We start from the raw sequence: 23136 nt of genomic DNA, 5'->3' as shown, positions 1-23136 counted from the left end.
TTTCGACGATTATATCGACTCGCGATCTCGATCTCGGGACAAAATCAATTTTATTTTTGTAATTAATTAATGAAATCTCGTAAACTAATGATCCAAGATAAGCGATTCTTATCTCGTTAGAAGCGCTGAAATCTTAGCTTTCCAACGAGACCAAGAACATCTCGCTACGATTTTTCTGTGCGAAGACATTGACGATTATATCGACTCGCGATCTTAATCCTGAGATAGAAGCAGCAGACGACGCGTATATGCGGCGTCTCGCGCGGCGATGTTTACTACGAACAGCTGTGACTCGTATGTTTTTATGCCAGTTTTTTGGGAACGTAGTACGCCCGCATACTACTCGCGTAAAATTCGCGCGGTCTTCTTTCATGAATGGTGCGCGCGCGCCCGATTTTTAAAACGCTATAACTCGGCGAAAAATCGACGTAGCGACACGAACCAAAAACCAATCTTCGTTTCACATCCCGCAGATGTATACGCAGTGCCGCAGCAAGGTTCCTCGGCGCCCGGGGCGAATATAATTTTGCCCCCCCCCCCCCATTCCATACTACACGTATAGGCAGTCAACCTTTCTGTCTGCGAGTGTACGTCTTTACCGGCGGCGCTGGCGCCCCCTTAAATTTGGCGCCCAGGGCCGGCGCCCCGTTCGCCCCACCCTTACTGCGGCACTGTGTCTACGCTGAATATGTATGCCCTTATCATGAAAATACAGCATACAGCAATGGAATGAAAAGTAAAATGCTAATATAAATTATATACATATACAATAACTGCTAAACATAAAAATTTGCTGACAAGCTACGTTGTGTCTTGCCAACAAACTTTGTAGTAGATTGTTCTCGATAAAATTGCTTGTTTGTATATTTTATTATAACTTTGCATTTTCTAGTTGTAAATGAAATGATGCCTCTCTTTCAGATTTGAATAAAATTTTTATCCAATAAAAATAGACCAACTTGTAGAGGCCCTCCACCACCCCCGCCGCGTTTAATCGACGGTCCTCTTTTCTTCACAATTTGATTTCTTACTTTTATTATTTTTTATACTTTACTTTGCGATGCATATAAAAGAAATAATGACATTATAAAATTAAAAATAAAATATCTGTAAATAACTACAATATTTCTCTCGACGTTATATTATATGAAATATTCGATTACGTACAATAACACAAAATTCTTTTTAAAGTTATTGTTACTTCGTTAATTTATGTTACCTAATCTTTTAAACCATCAAATTATGTCCCCCTGTCCCTGACTATCCGAATCCCTACCTACCCGTATTCCGATCTATAGACCTACCTACCCGTGTTTCAACATAATGAACCTACAAATTTTTAATTGACACCGACGCGATTTTCTAGGGGTTTGATTTCTAGGGGATGATGAATTAGACTTGGAATTTAACGCGCCCACGGAATTTAATAGGGGTTTCACTCTCGGACATATGCGAGAATGTATATGTATATAGAAACATAACCCACCCGAATTGACTTTTAGAGAGTAATATGTAACATTCTTTATAAATGTATAAACAAAAACCGTATTATGCGCAAACGAAAATCAATCGAATAAAAGATTATTTTAGTCCAACTTAAAATTTTATACTATAGAAACAGGTCAATCTATAGAGAGGCCCTCCGCCGCCCCCGCCAATTCCAATCGGCGGTCCTCTTTTTTTTACAATATATTATTTATCTCTCTTACAATTTACAAAAGATTCAGTATTTTTCGAATATTGTTATAACTTTTCATTTTTGTATAAGGTACATAAATTTGTTGTCTCGTTTTGAGACACAATTAAAATTCTATTAAACTAAAATTTACTTCGAATTGACTACAAGATTTGGGCAATTTTATTATTTTTTTGAAATTTAGTTTTCATTTTTAATCATTTACAACTTATAAAAGTTATGATGTGTGTGTGCGTGCGTGTGTATATTTTTATATCTTCCTAATTTGGAATATACACATGTCGAAAAATCAATAACTCTCGCGTTATCGACATTTCACGCACGTAGCACGGAACGCAACCAAAATTGTGCACTGCGTTACCCACTTGAAAATGGGAGTAGCACGAATACGCACCAAGTGGAAATTTTATCGGCGGTGCTTGGAAATGGGCGTAACGGGGTAGTTCCAAAAATGAAAGTGGGCGTAAGGAAACAGCCTAGCGAAACGCTAACAAGTAAACCGCCGACGTGGCTGCTCTCAGGTTTCCCTCTGTCCCTACCCTTTAACATTAGCAGATAATAATGCGTACGTTCCATCTACCATCTATATCTTTAGAAGGCAATTTATCTGTCATCGCTATTATATTTCTAACTAGGCTATATTATGGTAAAAGATAAAACCACGTTGGCGTCAACTGTGACTGTCTGTTCAACAAAAGATTCGAAACAATGATAACTTACTGCCTGCCTACGTGCTATCACGTATGATAGATGCACTGATCGCTCGTAGATACAATACACATGATTCATAATCTTAAATTAATAACGCATTACTGCTGATATAATTGAATATTTTTCCATGAAATATCGAGTATTAATTAGAACTACTAAAGTTTATAGAAAGCATTTTTTAAATTAAAATATAATAAAAATATATATAAGTCAATTCTAATCCTTCTTTTTATAAAAGCATGCTATTAGAGTGATTTATTATTGTAGATGACAAAACAAAACGTGGAAAAGATCGTCGAAAAATAATTTCGCGCAATTATTTTTGTCAACGTAGGAAATGACTTAATTTATCATTTTAAGATCTGCTATATGTTGCGCTGGTGAATTTACATTCTGGCGTACTCTAAACGTGGTACCGAGGTTTATTACTAACATTTAGCATTTTAATGAGCCGGCTTTCATAAAAGCAGAAACCACATGTTCATAAACAGAGAGGACGGCGCAAAATAAGAATTCTTTGCATTTTTCTAGAGCATGCGTATACAATTTTTTTCTATTTTCTTTCTATCTGTAGCTGTGATATACGGAAATTCAGTGCAGCTACGCTCTCTTATTTTGTCGTACATTACCTTTTCAGAAATCAAAGGGTACAATGCCTAAAGAATTCGAGATTCCCTTTTGGAGATAGAGGACACGCAGTCAAAGAAATTTCTTCTTTGATGTTCACTACAATTCACTGCTATTGCTCCTATTTGCGCACGAAAAAGCCTCATAAGTGAATACGTGTTCGAACAAAAGCAGAAAAATATTTCCGCCCGACAATTTCGCCATACCTAATATGTTAGAGCAGTAAGATTCTCAATATTCAGCAAAAAATGTTATTAATTACAATAAAAAAATTAAATGTTATAAACTTTCTTAAATATTAAATACAATTTAATGAATCTATGATATTTAAAACCTCTCGCGCATGTGTGTCAGACAAATTCTTGAAATAACTGTATCAAATGCGATCATGCCCTGGCATCTTTTCTTTCAGAAAAAAGGAGTCTCGTAATCTTGTTAAACCAGAACTTCACTCTCATATCATAAAGATAAATCCTTACGTATATTGCGCTTGTATCTTATTAGAGATTCAACGCACGGACGCGATCTATGACGCGCATAAAGGGACGCGGATATTCAACGCGGGAAAATTTACGTGTAACGTCGGCATCTTGCCCTGTACACATCTCCCGGGGTAAAAGCAGCTCACCGCGCGTATAATTTCGGTATATTTATGGGATTAATGCTTCCCGTGCGCTCCTCCGTGTGCGCGATACCCGTAGAGATGGATTTTCGATAGATCGATTAGACCAGCTGGCATAGGCACGCGCTGCTAAGCCGCTTACGTCGTCCCCAAAAACTTTTGCGCTTTTTTGGAAATTCGCGCGCGTCCCGTAATCCGACAGGCGCTGGCATTAACGGTAATTTCGAGGGAATGGAGTGATAATTGATTTCGAAGGGGATCAACCAAAAGACGGGGCCATCGTGCGCATACGCGCGCATGTTAAATGCACGCAACTCTATGTCGCGTGTCCCTGCCATACGGAATTCCTCGCGCGAGATTACGCCTCTCGCCTGAATCCTTTTGCATTGTCCTCACTGCAGTGCGGAAAAGTAGGATAATATCAGATCCGATAATCGGCTATCCGCTTATTTTCGCGATTTTTAATGCATTATAATAAATTACTGCATTAAAAGAGGCACACACAGTAATTTATTTGAGCGCAACCGAGTATTAGCTATCGGATTTTACTCTCGCTTTGTTGTGCCTCTTCTCTCGTAAAAATAGATGGTTTATTCCGCGTATATCGGTTTTTCCTCTACGCGTTATAAAAAAATAAAATGTCAAAAATTCTATTAAGGTATACAATCTGAAAATAAAAGCTAATCGCTCAATATCATCGTTCTAGAGTCTCATACATTTAACTCTATTTAAGGGTAGACACGATGCGAATGTAAGATACTTACGCCTTACAATGACGTAAGACCATCCATTTATCGACGCGTTAATTGAATATTAAAATCTGATATGAAGTTAATAGCACGCAATTACGAAAGTACTTTCAGTTACGGCATAATTAATGAAGCTCTTTTATAATAACAATTATGCCGATGCGTTTTATTCAGGCAAAACAGTCTGGATAGTTTCAGCAACAGGCTATTCTTCCGTACCTGCTATTGACGGGAAGAAAAAGCGGCCGCTGGCATCTTATTGTTAGATACTGGGGTTTATTTAGCGCGCCACGAACGCGAGTAACCAACCGATATATCGATCTCACCATGCAAACCATTGAATACCGATGGTCCAGGTTTGCGATAAAGGTGCGCACGAGTTTGCAGTTGACGGCTTAACAATGAGATTTACTACAATTAATTCGTGCGCTCTCGCATTAAAAGTGGCGGCGGTATTATATTCGACTGAAAATGAGCACGATTATATTGCTCGTAATGAGCAAACTCATTACGAGTCGCTGATGTACATATTCTCGCATGATTGTCAGGCTGGGTAATTACGAGATACGGTAGAACACGCGGCCGATTATATCGATCATAATATCGCGTTATTCGCCACAGTAATTTTTTATATCCGTTCGATTACTACCGCGCCAAACCCGCGGAGTAGCACGAACAGAAATATCAAATGTTAAAACGACCCAGTTCTCGACGATTACGGTCGAACATTCGGACGGAAGGGGCGTAATTCTGAGTTATGCCGGGCATTTTGCCGAAGATTACAAGTTACAAATGAGAGCCATATATCGAGGGATTACATCCCGCTTGATGCGGTATTGAAAGAAGACCGGGCTCGGCCTGAGCAAACAAGTCCTCGGGCAATTCGTCGCAGTTCAACTCGCAGTTTAGCAGAGGCAGAGCCCTAATAAAGAACGTCGATAGTGCGCGAACCCGACCAGACGACATATGCTTATGATAATAATCGTGTAATTCATTGATCTGCCGGAAATTACGCGCAAGGACACTCCGCAGCCTGCCCTTGCAACCCTCCTTGCTCCTTCAGACCCTTTCTGACTCATACATCGAATGAGAAAAAAAACGTCCTGAGGAAATACATGCCATTACACGCTACATCTCGGCCAAAATTAGAAACGGTAATAATAACACGCAACGACATCGATCTCTTTCTTTATCTCGTCATTTTCGGCAAGCGCAGTTTCGGCGATAGAAACGTGATCAATAAAATTTAATTATTGGGAAAGCTCTTGCCGATCTGCTAAGCTTTCAGAGTTAAGCCGATCAAAGGGACGGCTGGTATAATATCATAAGTTGAATAAATTTCTCGATCCCTCCCGAATGTATAGTATTATACGATTGCGCATATCTTGCAATGCAAAGATTGGCAACAATAAAAAAAAAGTCAATTAATTCTCTGGATATTACTTTTTAACTCGCACATCGAGAATTGTATCAATTTATATCATTGAGGCAAAAGTAATAAGAGACGCGGGACGTTTGTGAACCAAGATGAATATTTTTCTTTCGAGTTTGCATCGCGAAATTATATACAGGATGGCACCAGGAACGCTATTTCATCGTGACATAATTTATCGCGAAGTAAGCATTGCGTAACTAACGCGCCATAACTAAAGATGAGCCCTACTCGACACTCGTCTCCACTCGAGCACAATATCGAGATGCCGCGTCCGGAATAGCATCTCCCGGCCGCCCAGGTTTACGTTAGTAAAAGGGGCTCGAATATTGTCAACGTTACGAGCGATTCGACACGCGTTAACGGCATCACCAGGGGAACACGTTAAGTACTTATGTACGGACCTACGGTCCGCCATTGTACCATTCAAATCGCGTAAATAAATTGCACTGTGCTCGGCTTTGTAATCGAAATGTTTCATTTTGATGTTTCACGAAATCTATGGAACATATCTCACCCCCTAGTTCGTGTCGCGAGCTAGGCAGTAAGTGATCTAGAAAAGCCACGGTAGCTCTAAACTTTGAAAATTGAATACCTTATCCCCTGTTTCTTAACAATTTATACATCATGTCCGATAGAATTTGAAAGTAATTTAGAGTCTAAAAGTAATAGTGACTATCTGGACCATAAATCATTTGCAGTACGAAATGCACCGTCGATTTGTTCTTACATTTCATTTTATTGCATCGCATCGCATCGCTAAGAGAAATGAGCAGATTGACTACATATATTTTTAGTCACTTATATACTAGAGAATAGGACGTATTATTACTTGTCCGATTTCAATGACGTTCGTGTGCCAAACGTGCGATACAACGCGTTAGCAATGTCAGTCCCCGATAACGGAGCTAGTTGGGCGACACATGCGACGGACAGTAGATTCCGGGAGAGCTCGTTCGCCGGCTACAAGCGAGATACGTCTGTCCACATAACTGTAAGATCTCGTGAAAAATTGCGGTGGGACCTAATCACCGCCAAGACACTCACCGACACGTCTCATGCCTCCGACGTGATTAATCTTGATAGCAGAAAGACCAATCAGAGCCAACCCGTAAATAGGGTGAAGCAATCACGTATATTGACTTAAATTTTTGCGCTTCAATATCTTTCGCGCGCGGTCCAATTCTCACGGGTTCTTTTTCTGCTTATCAAGATTTTACTTCAAAGAAGTTCTTCATCCTTGCTCTCCGTGTCTTATTTTTAAATTACTTTTTCTTTATTTAAATCTGCGGTCGCGTCGTTTTAAGATAAGATTTGCGAAATAATTAACATTTTATAAATAATAACTTAAAGTAAAATATGAGATGTAAAACAATAGCGATTAAACTTGTCTGAAAAAGCAGTTGAAAAGCACTTCTAATTATGTAATTGGTTGACCGACATCAGAAATGACAGATGAATAAACTAGCGTCGATTATACGTCTCTTGGAACTTTTAATTAACAGTTCGAAAGTCATACAAAAATTATAATACATCTTCTGGGAAATCGCGGTTTCTGTTGACAGAAAATCGACTAACGAAAGTATTATATATTATATATGTTAATATAGGTCTATCTCCTAGAATATTTCCGTCTTTCTGATACCTTTTTAAAACAGCAAAAAATATAGGTACGTTAAAGAAATTGTAACATAAATTATTATGGAAGAAATAAAAAATTATAGACCTCACGTTTCATTTCATACTTTTTTTCTATAGAACACAGTAGTTTCTTCATTTTTATTTCATTATGGATCTTTTATGTACAAGTGAAACGCGAGCTTTGCCGTAATTGTGTTGCGCGGTGTTTTGAAAATACACATGGCTTAAAAATCTGTAGAATATACTGTTTATATTTAATGGAAAATAACTTCAATAACGCGTTTAGAATTGCCATGTATTTTAGTAAAACTGGGACTTAATGAGTCGGCGATAGAAATTCACTTAACAAACTATCGCGTAAGGATTTGCAATAATGCGCGAAATAGGCAGATAACTCGGTGACAACGCATCCAATGGCCAAACTAACAAATTCAGGCACGCTACTGTTTTACACCGCAGTTCGGAATAACACGGTGTTTCGCTCGGCGACTTAAAGCCGAGCGTTGATAACGCGATATCGAATTCTCGGGAGCGTAGAAAACGCGCGATAATAAATTCACGATAATTGGCGCACCACCGAATATTATTGTGTACTAACTAGCGTGATGATAAAATAATAACGTCACGCTAATTACATTACGTGGCTAACATTATTACAATTATTTCCATATAATAATGGAGACTCAACAGCAGTTATGTTAAACGCGATACGCATGCGGTTTATGTTAACGAGTTCGCTAAGTATCCTCTATTAGCATAATTTTGCAATGAATCATGAGGCTCGCGAGAAACGGAGATGCATTCCAGCTCGACGAACAGGAGTTTTGAAGAGAGAGAGAGAGGGGGGGGGGGAGAAAGACGTGGAACAAAATGAATATGATCATACGGAACATTAGTCGTTCACGCGACGTCTACGTTGCGTCATATCCGTTTTTGTTGGAAACCACGAGAATCGAACTGCTCTCTCTCCGGCTATTAATCGTCGGTCTTCGATGATTCGGAAGGATCCGACCAGTAGCGCGAGTCCTCCGAGCGCGAATGTCAGAATCGACGAACACCTGGTTCTCGATGCGTACAACGCGGTTTCCAGCGAGTCGGAAAATTGCCGTAAAATTGCCGCAGAAAGCGATATTTTATTCCTTTCAGTGGCCACCGCCCCTGTAGTGCTCTTCGGGGATGTTTATGGGATTTTATAGACTCGTGTCGCCCCCTTTCACGGGGATACTGCGAGCCTCTTGAATACGCGAATAAGCACGCACCTGGATGGAATGATAATGATTCCGCGCGAACCGAGCGGACGATACACGTTCTTGGCGTCCCGTGAATTTCAAAGACGTTAAGAACAGTCTGGTAATGGGTTAAAAAAAATGCTAATATGCGGGAAATATTGAAGGTTGTTTAAAACGTAGGTATTTCACATTCATCAAAAAATTCCCTCCATTATTAATTTCGAATAATACTCCGAAACAACGATTTTTATCTTTAAAATTTTTTCATCTTTTAAAATATTTCATATTTAACAAATTTATTCCTACAATTTAAGAAATTTAACGCAAAAATACTTCATAGACTATTTCATGGCATTCTAAGAAAGTAAACTTGCAATTAGCGAAAATATTGATTATCAATATCGAAATTCTTCATCTGACGTTATAACACGCGTAAAAAATGTCGCGATATTTAAATTTTTCTTTTCGATATTCCTCGTTATTTTCAACAACTTGAATAATTTTTGTATTGTCACGATCGGCAAACGAGCGCTGCAGTTGTTGCATGAAAATTATTACGCAAACATTCTTCCCCAGTCTGATTTAGTCGTTGCTGCTGAAAGGTAAATAGTGCCGACAAAAACAATAGTATTACTCAATGCAAGCAGACAGCACATAGCAGTCTGCATTTTATTATACATTTCTGTATTACGTATTAGCTTTTTGAAGAATATCTACTTTAATTCGTGAACAACGATAAACATATTTCTCTGCGCCATGTCTTTCAGTATGCAGTTTTTCATACGGATAAATAACTGATATAAAAGTTAAGCAATAGAAAGCTAAAGTTGAAAGAGTTGAAGTTGTAATTAAAACTAATTATAACATATACACAGAGTTACATAGAAAGAGGAAAGAGAGCAAATTAATTAAAATGAAGCTCCAAACTTTGCGAAATATTTGTAGCGCAATATAATAAAATGCCCCATCCTGTTATATTTTATACCGCAGACAAAGCTCATCTCAGAAAAATAGCATTAAAAGAGAGAATAATATTTTATTCTCTTCATATCTAATCCCATTTATTTCATACTTTTCCTGCGTTCTACTATTCTTACATATATCTGTTCGAATGCGCCGAGTTCAGAGTTAATGATTCTTATTACGTAGCATAATCGAATCGCGACAGAATGTGCTGAGAATTTTCTTCTTTTCAAAGCACCTCGTCCTTTCAACCCGATGATAACGCAATTACCGCGAGGCGACAATACGCCCGTTAGCGCAACGCGTCGGCATATCCTTAATCAGGAGGCGTCTTTGGCCAAGTATTATCTCGGCACGCGTGCATTATACGCCGGCACGTGGTCGGAAGCGCAATAGCGTTATGGGCGCTGTTCTCGCAATGAAGTTAAATCGCAATTTTCGTCCATTGTCCAACGTGGACGGCAAAGCAAAACGAGGTTTGATCGTCGGCGGGAAAACGGATGGAATAGTTTAACGAAGTTTTCCAGCAATCGTTCCAGAGAGAAGCTGACTTTAATGAGGCTTCTGAATTCACCCTTGGTGATGCAAGACCCCGCTTGTTTTTTTTTTCTATGCGTGCTCTCCTTTACTTTTGAGAATTTAGTTTAACGTAGGATCGTCTTTCAACGTAATAATCATTAAGTTTATTATATATTTTTTTAAAGTTCTCTCTCATTTGATCTTATTTTATCTAAGCTAGATTGTTCTGGGATCAACACTATCGTAGCTTAAAAATTAATTCATATGCTAATAATTTTTTAAATATTTTTCCTATTCCTTTCCTTTTCTTCAATTAATCTTCATTACAATGAATGGATGTTAGAATACGAGAATAATTGGTGACGACGCAACCAACGACGGTCTTTTTTTATACGTTAGACCCTTCCCATGAACCATGATGAATCTATAAAACATCCGTCCGGGAAAGGGGGTACTGGCGAAATTCGTAGCGGAAAGGATATCTGTGACGTTGCTTCGTCATTCCAAGTTCATTTTTCGCAAAGCCACTTAGGAGGGAAACGAGGAATGGTAAGCTTTTAGGGGATTAGATCGCGTCGTTAAAACCAATGCGGTGGATGTCGCTTTGCTTCTTATCCGATTTATAAGATACTAGAAATGACAAAACGCGCCGAACGAACGTCGAGAATTCGTAGTCCCGTCTACGAAATTGTAAATACCGTACTAAATATTTTACATTACTTTGTTCCGCGACTGTTACTATGTTTTGTGTATCATTCTGCGGATTTATTGGTGTTCATTAAATGAACAATTAATTCTGTTCAATCGAGAAAATATTTCGAAACAAAAATCGTTGTCACTTAAATTCTAATTACTAAGATTAGAGATTTTACCTCAAGAGTTATTGTATACAAACGTATATTTCTAAATTGCAAATCTTAATTCGCTATGAATCTAATACCGAATTCGGTTGCTTGCACCAGTGCGCACTGAGTGCAAACTAAGGCTTGTTTACAGTCAATTCTTATAGGTATTTAAGGATCGTCTGAAATATTCCTTGAAATAATTCTTAGCCAGTATAAAGATCTATATAGCATCCATGCGGATACTCTTGCTAAATACTCTTTGAGAATGTATTTAAGACAAAGTTAAATGTAAAAATTGACCATAAACAGGCCTTGGCGTGCACTCGGGCACTGATGCAAATTGCAAGCAACCGAATTCGCTATAAAAGAGAAGTGAAGCACACCGCGTTTCGAGAAAACCAATCGGCATCGCGGAAAAGAGGCTCAACTGTTCGATATTAACGACATTCGCGCTGGTAACATCTCTTTTTTTAGAAAGGGAGATAAAAGCCACTTTAATTATCATTTCCAATATGCTTTTCATAAGTAAGCAGTTTTGGTAATAAGTATACTTTAAATAAAAAAATGTACAAAAATATAAAAATAGAGGAAACTAAATATAGATATTGTTTTCCACCATATTTTCGTATTTCCATTTCCTTGTATCACAAATGCATAGGATGTGAAATCCCTTGTAGTAGAACAGGCAAGTACGAGGAGTATTCTGATCCTTACATTTTGCAACTAAGACTATCCTTTATGCTAAACTCTTACATGAAAGATAATGAGAACATTGTTTCGCAAACATTGACCAAACTTTACCGCAATAATTATGAACGTGCCAGAGATACGTGAAATATTCTCGCGGTGAACTGGGTTTCCAACATGAAACAACCCCAAGAATGAGGTTCTAGGATATCCTCAAATATCTTGTCGAGTATCTTGTTTAGAAACGGAGCAACGAACCAAATTCTCTTGTGCGCGTATGCGAAGGAACTTTTTCGCCATACATAATCCACATCTCCCACCGGTGGCAGACAGTTTAAAGAATACATAAGAAATTGTAGCACGCAATGTAATCCTCTTTCTTGGTTCGCAAAGTAGGTAACCGTGTCTCTGTTTTACTTCACCTTTAAAGTTCGTTTTCGTGTGAAATGGATTTGTGGGATTTACTGTCTAACCTGCGTCATGTTTTTTCTTTACGCATGCGATATGTCTTCTGTCGAGGAAATAATAAATTTGGTATTTTTAGATTTTTAATAAAATTGTAGCGTGATCATATCGAATTATAAAAGCAGAAAAATTGAGAACGAGTTAATAAATTTATGTAAATTGTTAACTCAAACATTTCTCTGATATTTTTATATAATAAGAAATTATTTACAATTATCTACTTTAAGAATTATTAGTCCTTATTTATTCGTAAAGACAAGGATGCGAGGGAAATACAGAAAATTTTGTATACATACTAATTTCGATCAAAATCAGAATTTGCATATTGCAAATGTTCCTTTGCGAGGTTCGATTCAATGGTTGCAGTTATCTGAAGCGAACAAAATTCAACACAATAATTCGATTACTACGGCGGTCCGTTTTATCCTAACTGGCGGGTGCTCTCGCGCGAATGGAATTAGCATAGATTTATTCGTTCCGTTATTCCTAAAAGAGAGGGAGATGCGCTTAGCTGCTCTCTCATCCGCATTGACGTATCTTTCGGACCTCTTAGCATTTGACGAACCAGTCATTACGTCTCATGATACTCTCACCATAGATCCTGTTACGGGACGATCGTCGTCCGATTCACGCTGCTCGACAAACCGTACGGCAACCACGAATCTTCAAAGGAATACGAAGAAGAGAGCGAAACTGACTACTGCTTTCATATTGAATTCTCGACGCATGTCAAAACATAAATGCCCAAATCGGAAGAAGAAAAATGAAAAAGTTACGAATGCGAGATGGAAAAAGATCTTGTTTTGACAAAGAATATTAAACTTTGAAAAACGGGAAAACATTTAAACAATAAATAAATACGCGCAGTTTAAAAACAATACAAATAAAATATACAAAAAGTCACGCAAATGTATTTACAACTTCAAGATGTAGGGATAAGAGAAAACAACGGACACAGAAAGAGAACAAGCAAGAGAAAGACTAAAGACTGAGAAAATATCGGAGGAAAGGGAAAATGAATGACCGGCAAAGTAGCCAGGCTGGAGAAGGGGAAAAAGGCGTCCCTTCTGCACGTGGAATAAAACACGCGTAACACGGGTGAAATTACCGAATGATCCACGCTAGGATGATCCTATCACCGCGGGGCCGATCATTGTTGTCGACAATACAGCGCGAAACAATATTGTAACGTTGCCGACAAAAGGCCATCGATACTCTTTCGTTTTTTGAACCAAATAAATCTTCATATTACATTTCGCATTTGACGTGACCAATTAAACGGGAACATAAATGGAAATCAGAAAACAGCGGTACATTATCGGATTTAACGGATTTTGTCGGCATTTTAATCCGTTAGAGTTTCGTATTTTTTTTTCCTTCTCTTTTACATATTCATAACATGGCTTTACATTAATGCGTATCTACATTAATGCAATTTAAAGAGAATTTGTAATTAAATAATACGGTCAGGTTATCTTTAAAGATTGAATTTGATGGTTGCTCTGCAGAAAATGAAAGCAAATTCTGAAATAGTTTCAAGGTGTCGATTGAAACGAAAATGTTAGGACCGAGAAGTTTCCTCATTCTAGAAACCTACTGCAAGTTTATATGAGCGCTACCGTTTAACTAATAGCTCCGAGATATCTTAATCTCTGAAATGTTACGAATTTTTCCTCAACACGGAAGATCGAGAATAAAGTAGACTTATATTAAATTCTTAGCAGATTTTTATATCGCAGGAAAATTCACGTGATAAAAGGGAAAGAATGGAGGAAAAAAGATTCTTTCTCGCTGTTAATAACACACGCATCCTCAACCACGGAGAAATAAAAGGCCTCGTGAGAAATAAAAGAAGGAAAAAGGAAGAAATTGTGCCCGAAGAAAGTAAATAACTAACAAAGGACGATTCAGGTCCTTCAGAAAATGACAACGAATTTCTGGAGCAGTTAATTCTTCCTCAACGCAGCCAACGGAAGTTACGTTATCGAGCTGGAGAAACTTTCGACCTCTGTAGAAACTTGGAAATTGCCATATATCCGTTTGGAATCCGCGGTGTATTCAACGAATCCGAGACGAATAGTTACTTTCGAGGAAACTTCCTACGTGACTTTCATCGTTGAGAAACAGAGAAAGAAGGAATGAGTTTATCGTTCTTTAAAAATATTCTAACTGATATTACAGAACAATCGACGACAATGGCAATAACTTTAACAAAACATTAAACTGCCCGTCACAGATACTCTAGATACACCCAATACTTATGTCAAGTAATTACGTGGAAAGACAAGACCGCGACTAATTCGACTGGAAATATCCCGTTGGCTCGTCAATCTAATCTCATCGAAAAACAAACGTCCTTAAAGTTCTACTTGTCCGAAAAGGGTTAAGTGGCCCTTTGCTAGGGTGCATCGACGCAAGTAAAGCAAATTGTCGCAGCTGATCAGCGTCTTTGTGAGTCGTCTCGACAATGTGACGAGGGAGGATACGGTGGCCTAGCACTATACAGGATTTTTGCGAGTCCTCGCCCTTTCGTCTATAGCCGAATTATTTGCCCGACGTAGCAGCAATAGGAAATATCCGAAATCGTATTTGCCATTCCCATGATCATATCCATCGGCGCCGCTTTTTTTCCCCCTCTTTTCCCTTTCACCGATGACCAACGGCGTGGGTTGTTCGACTCAAATGGGATGCTCCTTTGTGAGCTCGCGTATTCTGATCGGAGAATGCACGTTTTTTTTCCGCCGGGTGAAATGAGCCGAAGTCTAATTTCCGAAGCTCTACCTCAGAGATTGGGGGTGACGGTGGAAGGGATGATACTATCGACGGTGAAAGGAGTAAAGGCTCTGAAGGAGCAGCGAGTTTGTCGAGGACATCAATCTGCCGAGTGTCCTCGTGTGTACACATCGGGAAAGAAAAACCTGATTCCATCTTCTGTGAGCTTCGATCGAGATCGATGTTTTAGAGGGAGATATCGAAGGGCCCCTGGATTAAAATAGATCACGTACATGGCAGCGTAAGACTTATTGTCTACTGTTTTCATGTTATACGCTTTATCACATTTATCTCGTAGAATCCTCCGTTTTGTGCTCGATCGTCTATTTTGCTAACGGACGTTAGCATAAAGACCAGGTTAGCAGCTATCAGCGCGTAAAATCTTTCTCAATAATCTGACGTAAAGTTTGAACACAAATCGTGGCGTCACTCCGGAGCCAGTGAAGCGAATACATTATTTCGCCAAACAAATCCCAAGTTAAAATAAATGACTAGATAAATTATTCCGACGAGATTATCTCGGAAGTAATAAAGCAAAGGGTCTTATTGCATTACGTTTGAATTGGTAAACATCAACATTTTTCTTTTACTTATTATTAGTAAGCGCATATGCATTAAATATCGCAGCGTTAACAGATATAAAAATGAATCTCTCAAGCTATAAAAATGCAAATTTCATGCCGTTACTATGGTTACACGAAAAATTCGATTTGTCAAGCCGGGAGATTTGCGGATGACTTTTATTCGATTAGACGCGAATATGAAAAGTTCGCGGCGGATTCTCCCACGATGTACGACAGTTCGCCGGCAGAACTTTCAGCGTACTCCGCCGCGGCCGATTGAAAAATGGCGACGTAAATATCAGAGTTGTCAGCTTAGATTGACGTCAACCGCGAGTTTTGTCGGGTTCGTATTACCGCGAGAAAGACAAAATGAAAACCTCGGACTTCAATGGAAATAACCCGTACCCCCCCCCCCTCCCCCCGAGTCGTAATAATTTTATTATGCGTTCAGAGATAGAAAACTTGTGAAACTTTCTTCAGGGGTCGCGTACGAATTTCACCCTAAACGTTAAACGTTAGTCAACTCGATTATGGTCCAATATATTCGTTCTAACTGTTAGGAAGAGATAAAATATATTTTTGGGAAATAGTCCCAAATGCTCAAATACTTTCAGTCAATGTTACAGTCGCAATACGATTTCGTCGAAATGAAATGTAGTTTTTCGAGCGAAAGTGCGCGATCAAGTATCACATCGTAAAAGTGACAAGTCAGCCGTTGACATGAGAAAGAGAGAGATGGTGGAAAAATATAAGGAAAGACGAGAAGTGGCGAAATGCGATTTGCCGAAGTTGAGGATGGAAGTTCTCCCTTCCGGCTCGTTAAGCCGTCAGTTCCAGACACCTACAGTCGAAGTTTACGTTTGGTTCTCGAGAAAAATACGATGTGCTCGCGTGTAATATGTTCGTAGACGTTTATGCAAGTCTCGGGGCGCATCAAAAAGGTTAATGCCCAAGCACGGAGGCATTTATCAGCGAGACGCAATCGCGACAAAGTCCTTTCGGTTTTTAGCTTCATTACGCGATTTTCAATCGCGACGACGACGTACCGAGGGATGTTTTCAAATATTTAGCTCGACTGCAGTCTCGAGCATTTCGCTGATATTTCGCGAGACCTGCCACCGGCGATATTACCTCCGAGCAGGATACCTTGAAAGTTTCACAACGGGGAATAAGTTCACCCGGCTAAGCCGAATCGTATATGTATACGCCAGCGATTATCCCGATATTTCGGAGAGATTTTCAATTCGTGTTTAGATTCCATATCCCGGACAGATATTCACGTCAACGGAGCGTAAAGTGACGTAACGTATCGCAAGAGTATTATTAAACGTTGACTATATTAGCACCACGATTATTATCTGCGGATGAGTTACGTTCTTATCTAAAATTAGCAATAAACAGATTCTATCGCGATCACAGTAAATGATTATTACCGAGCTTCCCGATATAGCTCGCTTCGATTCAATTAGCTCTGAGCATCGATTGACGCTGGATTTGCAGTCGAGAGCCAAATGGAATCTCACGCCAAATGGAAAATCACCTTTCCGTTTGTGTACCGCAGAGCTCTCGTTACAAAGAAGAAACTTGGCAAACGTGATTTTCTCTTTAAGATCATGCGTAATATCTTTGGCCCGAGCGCACTTATCCTTCCGTAAGAACGCGTATTCACATGTTACGACCTTGTCTCTTATTATACGCCAACTAATCCGAAATGTCAAAGGTAAATTCCTTACTCAAACCTTCGAAATCCTTTATCCTGAATCTTTGGAATAATATTCGAAGAGATATTCTTACAGAGCAACAGTTCCGATTTCGGTATTAAGTAACGAATATACCACTAAGATTTCACACAATTGTCATAAACCTCAATAAATAATAAACATTTAATAAAAACTACAGGAGCCTGTCGTTTATAAAATAATTAAAGCCTAATGTTAAACTATACTGTTATCACTCTGTGACGCTGCGCTTCGCTGTGGCTGTTACTGATTCAAAAATTGCGACGCTTCGATGCTCTCGACAGAAGTTTGAAGGCCTGCTCTCGAAACGGAAATTCTGGATGCTCATGGCCACAAAGATTGGACAGCTATCGGGACCGTACGAGGGTAGTCACGCCCCGGGTAAAAGGGAGCGGACCAATAGGATGACTCCAGGTAGAGGGTCGTGAACGAAATTAAAATATCCTTCCTACGTAATGACGTTACAGATACGCCGCTAAGGACGCACGTGAGTCCGCCGGACGAGGACTATATGGTTCTAGTCCGAATCGTTCCCTTTGCAATGGGAAGGGTGGTTCTCGACCCCTAGTTGAAGGGTTCCGCGCGGGCATCCCCTTGGAATCGCGGATCCGGCGGACATATGCTGAGGCAAGGGGGAGAGAAGCGTTATTGTATTATTCACGTCTCTCGGCCCCGTAAGATAACGTTGCCGTGATTTTTAATAGGCGGATGCAAGAACTGCGAGAGTGCGGGGGGTGTGGCCCCTTCGTGTATGCCTCGATAATGGGATTAGTCGTGTTGTTAGGGGCTTTAAAATCACGGTTATGTTTTCTCAACTTTACTAGCGCGCACTGAATAATATGGTATATTATCGGCCAATATCAAAACGTTCAACCCTCAGAGATTATCGCGATCCAATGTAAACTTATCAGTCACGATAATGATCATCTATACAGATACGTAAGCTTTAAAACATTTCATTTCACATAACTGCAAATTTATTATCGATCAATGAACGACACTTTGTTATTAATATTTTTACGGCATAGCGCAAGTCAAATAATTCCGTAACTATCAATATTTGAGTACTGTAGCAACTATTACTTCTTTCTCCTCTAGAGTATTTGCGAGTTTTAAACGTATTATCATTGTATCATATTGCCCCAATTTCGTCCCAATCACGAAGCGATCATCAGGTCGCGTTTCCCTCGACATAACGAATGCGTCGTCGCGCGCAATTAATTTTCGAGTGCATCGACAGGTGCAGCCGGCATGGAGTCGTTCGTACAAGAATACACTCGCGCAATGACGAGGCTGAAATTCTGAAAGTGGATATTCGAAACGGCGTTTCATGCTAAACACTAATTTTCCGCTTTGTGAGCGCATCACACGGTTTCGCCTATTGCGCGACTCGCTCGATAAATTACAGCAACGGCTAATCAAGAAATTAGTCGTGTGTATGCAAGTCAAACGATATTACCGAAACGTTATTGCCTCCCTTTCCGTTGATACGCTTCGATATACTGCGATGGCGATTTTCGGAGGGAATCTCAATACAAATACGTTACGCACGGAAGCAATATGTTTCTACTTAAAATTCAAATGCGTATGTATTCCATGAATAATGATTAGGTTTTCACTTGCGTGTAAAAAAAAACCAATAACTATTATAATATTGTACAAGTACGAACTTTTTCATACATTCGCTTTTGCAAATTTGCGCGACATGTTTCGGTCCACTTAAGAATTTTAACTACAGTTGTAATTTGGTTAAAACCAGAATACATTGCAATAAAAAATTATTTTACCAGTTTTGCGCTCGGGAATCGTATTAAAATTTCATTTTACAAAGATGCAATAAAATGTACCGAACCCTTCAGTGGACAAAACGTTTTTTGACGATCCACGGTATTCGTTCAACATATTCGGACCACTAGGGAGGGTTATCCGACGGATTTCGTATTCTGTGCTTCTCTCTGGCCGTCTTTCTTTTATTATTTCCGCAGCAGTAACTTTTATCTCAGCTGCAAGATTTTGTCAACGTGATACACTCGAAAATGCAAATTCTCGCAAAGAGAGAGAGAGAGAGAGAGAGAGAGAGAGAGAGAAAAGAGAGGAGCAGGGAAAAAATAAAACCAACAGAATCTCAGTTTCTAAGGCGAATCCGAGATTTGATTTAAGCTTCCCTGCTGAATATCGACCCGCGGTGAGAAATGAATGTACGTTTCGCCCCTTTGGAGAGACGTCGAAAGCGGCCTCGTCTGTAAACCGAAACTCGTCACACCGGCGTAATATCATTCCTATGAAACTGATCCACCCACGTAATAAATGGCGATAATATTGAAATTTATTTTCCCGCGGATCCTCCCGGAAATTTTGAGACTCGTCAATCGAATGTTCCAAAGAGAAATCGAAGTTATCACGTTTTTTCACTCGTATATGCATTCATTTAAACGTGTAATCTCGTAATCTCTAAACGTACGTTACTCACAAATCATTTTCTACAAAAATTTTGAACGGCAAATTTTAATTCTTTAAGAGTATCACTTTATCGAAATAAATTTGGGATATTTAAACATTATTCCAAGATGATAGAATAGCAGTGGATAAAGTGAGAGGAGATACGCGCGTTGTCTACTGTCACAATCTTCTTCTAAGATTTTTTTTATACGCGTGGCAGCTGAAGGTCGGGTGAGATATATGAATTCTATTATATTATTACATCTAATTTTAATTTATTTCTCGAGATTCATTACGGCGTCATTTGCCTAATTTGGCACGGGGTGGAAACTACTAATGACTCTTTCCACAAACCGAAGTAGATACCAACATCTTTAGCCCCGAACTCTTCTTACCAGTTTATCTTGATTACCCGTGCAGATTCTTTAGCACGTTCGAAGGAAACCCGATTGATAAAGGTTGACGAAGAGAAAAGGTGGAAAGGGACATTTCACTCTTGTTCACGAAGAAAAATCAAAGGAATAAATTAAAAGATCTCTTGTCTTTCCGCCCAAACTGGACCATATGAATGCATCGTATAGACAGAGACTGTATTGACAGAATATAATAGAATTTGTATTATATATAAACCTTTAGCTGCCATAAATATTAAAAATATTTTAGAAGAACGATAAGAGAGTAAATAAAATGGACAAATAACGCGCGTCTCTCCTATTTTATCCACTGTTTTTTATTCTATCATTTTTTAATAAATCTTATATAATTTAAAATTTATTTGGATAGACAACTCTTGAAAAATTTAAATTTGCGATTCGAAAGTTTTGTAGACAAACGATTTGTGTATGTTTGAAACGCACGCTGTAATGAAATCCACTAATGATATAATTTTAGTAACTTTGAATAATTATTTGCGCGATCAAATATGACTTTTATGAAACTCGATTCTTATAAAATTTGAAATTAATTATCTCCATTTCCTTGCGATGACTCGAGATTGGCAAAGTCGACCTCAGAGTTAAGGATATGTTTAAACCTTTGTGCAAAAACCTATTGAAAAGGAAAGGAAGAGATGTAATGTCTACATTAACTCATTTCCATCAATTTAAATCGCACTTTGAGTTCATCGGTCGTACTCCGGAATAACAACGGGCAGAGTACAGCGGGGTTGAAACGTCGATAATAATAGAAAGATGAGTAAAGAGGCCGTATAAAATTTCCGGCAATATTAGCCACCCGTCGAATTAGCGCTGCGAGAAAATGCCCTACTCACTGTCGTTCCCCGGGGAGGGCAGTTGGGGTGAATCCCGAATGGGGCACCCTCGCGGAGAAGAAGGGCGGGGCCCCGTACGAAGGGGCCCCGGATCAAAAACCAACCCCTGGGTGGAGTTTGCACCCCGTATATATATAACGAGTTGGGGGTCCTCCGAATGCAGAACTCGAGGTACCTTCGTGCAGTTAGGATCTGCGAGACTGCATTTCACTCGATTTCGCCTTACGATTGAAAACATTGAAAGATCCGAAGCGACATCGCGAGGGAATCCGAAAAGGCAGAAGAAGCTAATTGTTTCTTAATTGAACAAAATTAAGAACGCAGTGATTTTTAAGGGAGAAAAATTTAGTATCGCTACAAGATTAAACGGAAAGTTAAGTGCGACGCGGAGATCTCAATGATCGTTGGATTACTTTGTGTCGCGAGTGAACTCCACGGCTTCAAGTTGCACACAACTTGAACAGTTGTGTCGATCTTCCGGGATTTTTAACGAGAAGAAAATGTCTCGAAGCTTCCTAGTGGATTCCCTGATCGGCAACAACTCACCGCCCTCATACCCGCTGCCATATTATGGGAACCTGCCTAATTATATGTTCAATTTTTTTAACGTGGGCTTGGGCTACCAACCGATCAGACCGGTGCCCAGGCCACCTACGATGCCCGTGCCGATCAGCCCGCCGACGCTGACCGTCTTGCCGATACCTGGGCAGAGTCCTCCGTCACCTTTGAATACCCCGACGAGCAGACTACTAGGTAAACATATAAAGCAATTAACTTGCAATAAATCCATGGCACAATCGTTTAATAACAATACGCAAATCTATAGCAATCGCTTTCGTTGTAGGCAAGGTAGTTAGCAATTAACTGAGTGATTTAAAAGTGTTTCAAGATACCTCCGTGTCTCATAAAAACGTCATTTTTATTTAATTATATAATATTTAAGATAATTATATAATGTACGATATAATTACTTTATATTAATTGTAGGTTTAATTAAATTACACAACTAAACTTAATACAGATATTTTAAATAAGAATTTAATAAGAACTATTCATTCCCCTGCAAGATTTCTAAGATATAGCTTTGAACGTAAAATATGCATTCTTATGGTATCTATCGAATCTCACTAGACATATCGCGCAGAGGCGAGCATTGATCTATCGAATTTCTTCTATCGTAATAACTATCTCTCGCACAGCAACGCCATTAACCTCTGACCTTTTTCCTCAGACGTTTCAACGCCCAACGAGTCTCCGTCCCGCAACAGCACCCCGACGCCTCCGCCAAAATCCCCGAGCTCCATTAGCAACAGCTCGAAGCGCATCCGGACCGCGTTCACCAGCACGCAGCTGTTGGAATTGGAGCGCGAATTTTCATCAAACATGTATCTATCGCGACTACGTCGAATCGAGATCGCGACCAATCTGCGACTGTCGGAGAAACAGGTGAAGATCTGGTTTCAGAACCGCCGAGTCAAGTATAAGAAGGAGGACCTGCCCGCGGGTCAGAGCCAGAAATGCTGCTGCTTACGGACCTGCGGTAAACGAAAGGATAGCTGCGGAGAGGAATCGCCCGGCCGGAAGTGCGATCAAGAGGAGGAGGAAAAAAGATCGATGAAAAGCGAGAGTGACGACGGCAAGTCTGGTCGCCTCGAGCGATCGATCGCGAACGAAGACGTCGGCGCCGAGGAGAAGTTCGACTTCTCGAGACTAAACTCCCTGCAGGAGGATCAGGTAGTCGGATACGAAGCCCGAGATCTCTCTCGAGGTTGCAAGAGGAGTCTGGTGGAGGCAAGTGAAGGGAACGACAAGAGGAGGAAGATGGAGACGGCGGCAGATTATCAAACTCCGAATCCGGAGGCGGTTACAACTCCGGTGTTCAGAAGTATAGCATGCACGAAGCATACCGTCGAGAGAATCGTTAACTCGTAAATTCCAAGTCTGTACATAAGTTCTCGAAGCCTGTAATGTACCGCAAAGTTCAAACTCTCACGATAGAGTGCAGTATAAATTAAATATGTAGTTAAAGCAATAAGCGCTCTAGGACCGAGATTGTATCAGAATGCACTCAAGCTTGTGAATAATGTAAATATATTTTGTAACATTGTATTTTATAGATATATTTTTGTATCATTTATGTAGAAAACTAAAATTGTATATTTTTAAT

The 23136-nt window shown here is 39.5% G+C and overlaps 1 protein-coding gene across 1 annotated transcript; it reads left to right on the top strand.

Moving 5' to 3' along the window:
* Window positions 1-21262: 21262 nt before the first annotated feature.
* LOC105568804 (GS homeobox 1-like) lies at window positions 21263-22901 on the top strand. The gene is made up of 2 exons (XM_012024770.1): window positions 21263-21722; window positions 22201-22901. Exons 1-2 carry the CDS (start codon window positions 21470-21472, stop codon window positions 22899-22901), a joined length of 954 nt encoding a protein of 317 aa, XP_011880160.1. The 5' UTR covers window positions 21263-21469.
* The last annotated feature ends 235 nt before the right edge of the window (window positions 22902-23136 follow it).

The sequence above is a fragment of the Vollenhovia emeryi genome, unplaced genomic scaffold, assembly GCF_000949405.1.
Source record: "Vollenhovia emeryi isolate VEMERY1.0 unplaced genomic scaffold, V.emery_V1.0 DF939127.1, whole genome shotgun sequence".
Classification (NCBI taxonomy): Eukaryota; Metazoa; Arthropoda; class Insecta; order Hymenoptera; family Formicidae; genus Vollenhovia; species Vollenhovia emeryi.
Note: the sequence above shows the minus strand (reverse complement) of the source record. Positions and strands in the feature narration are given on the sequence as shown.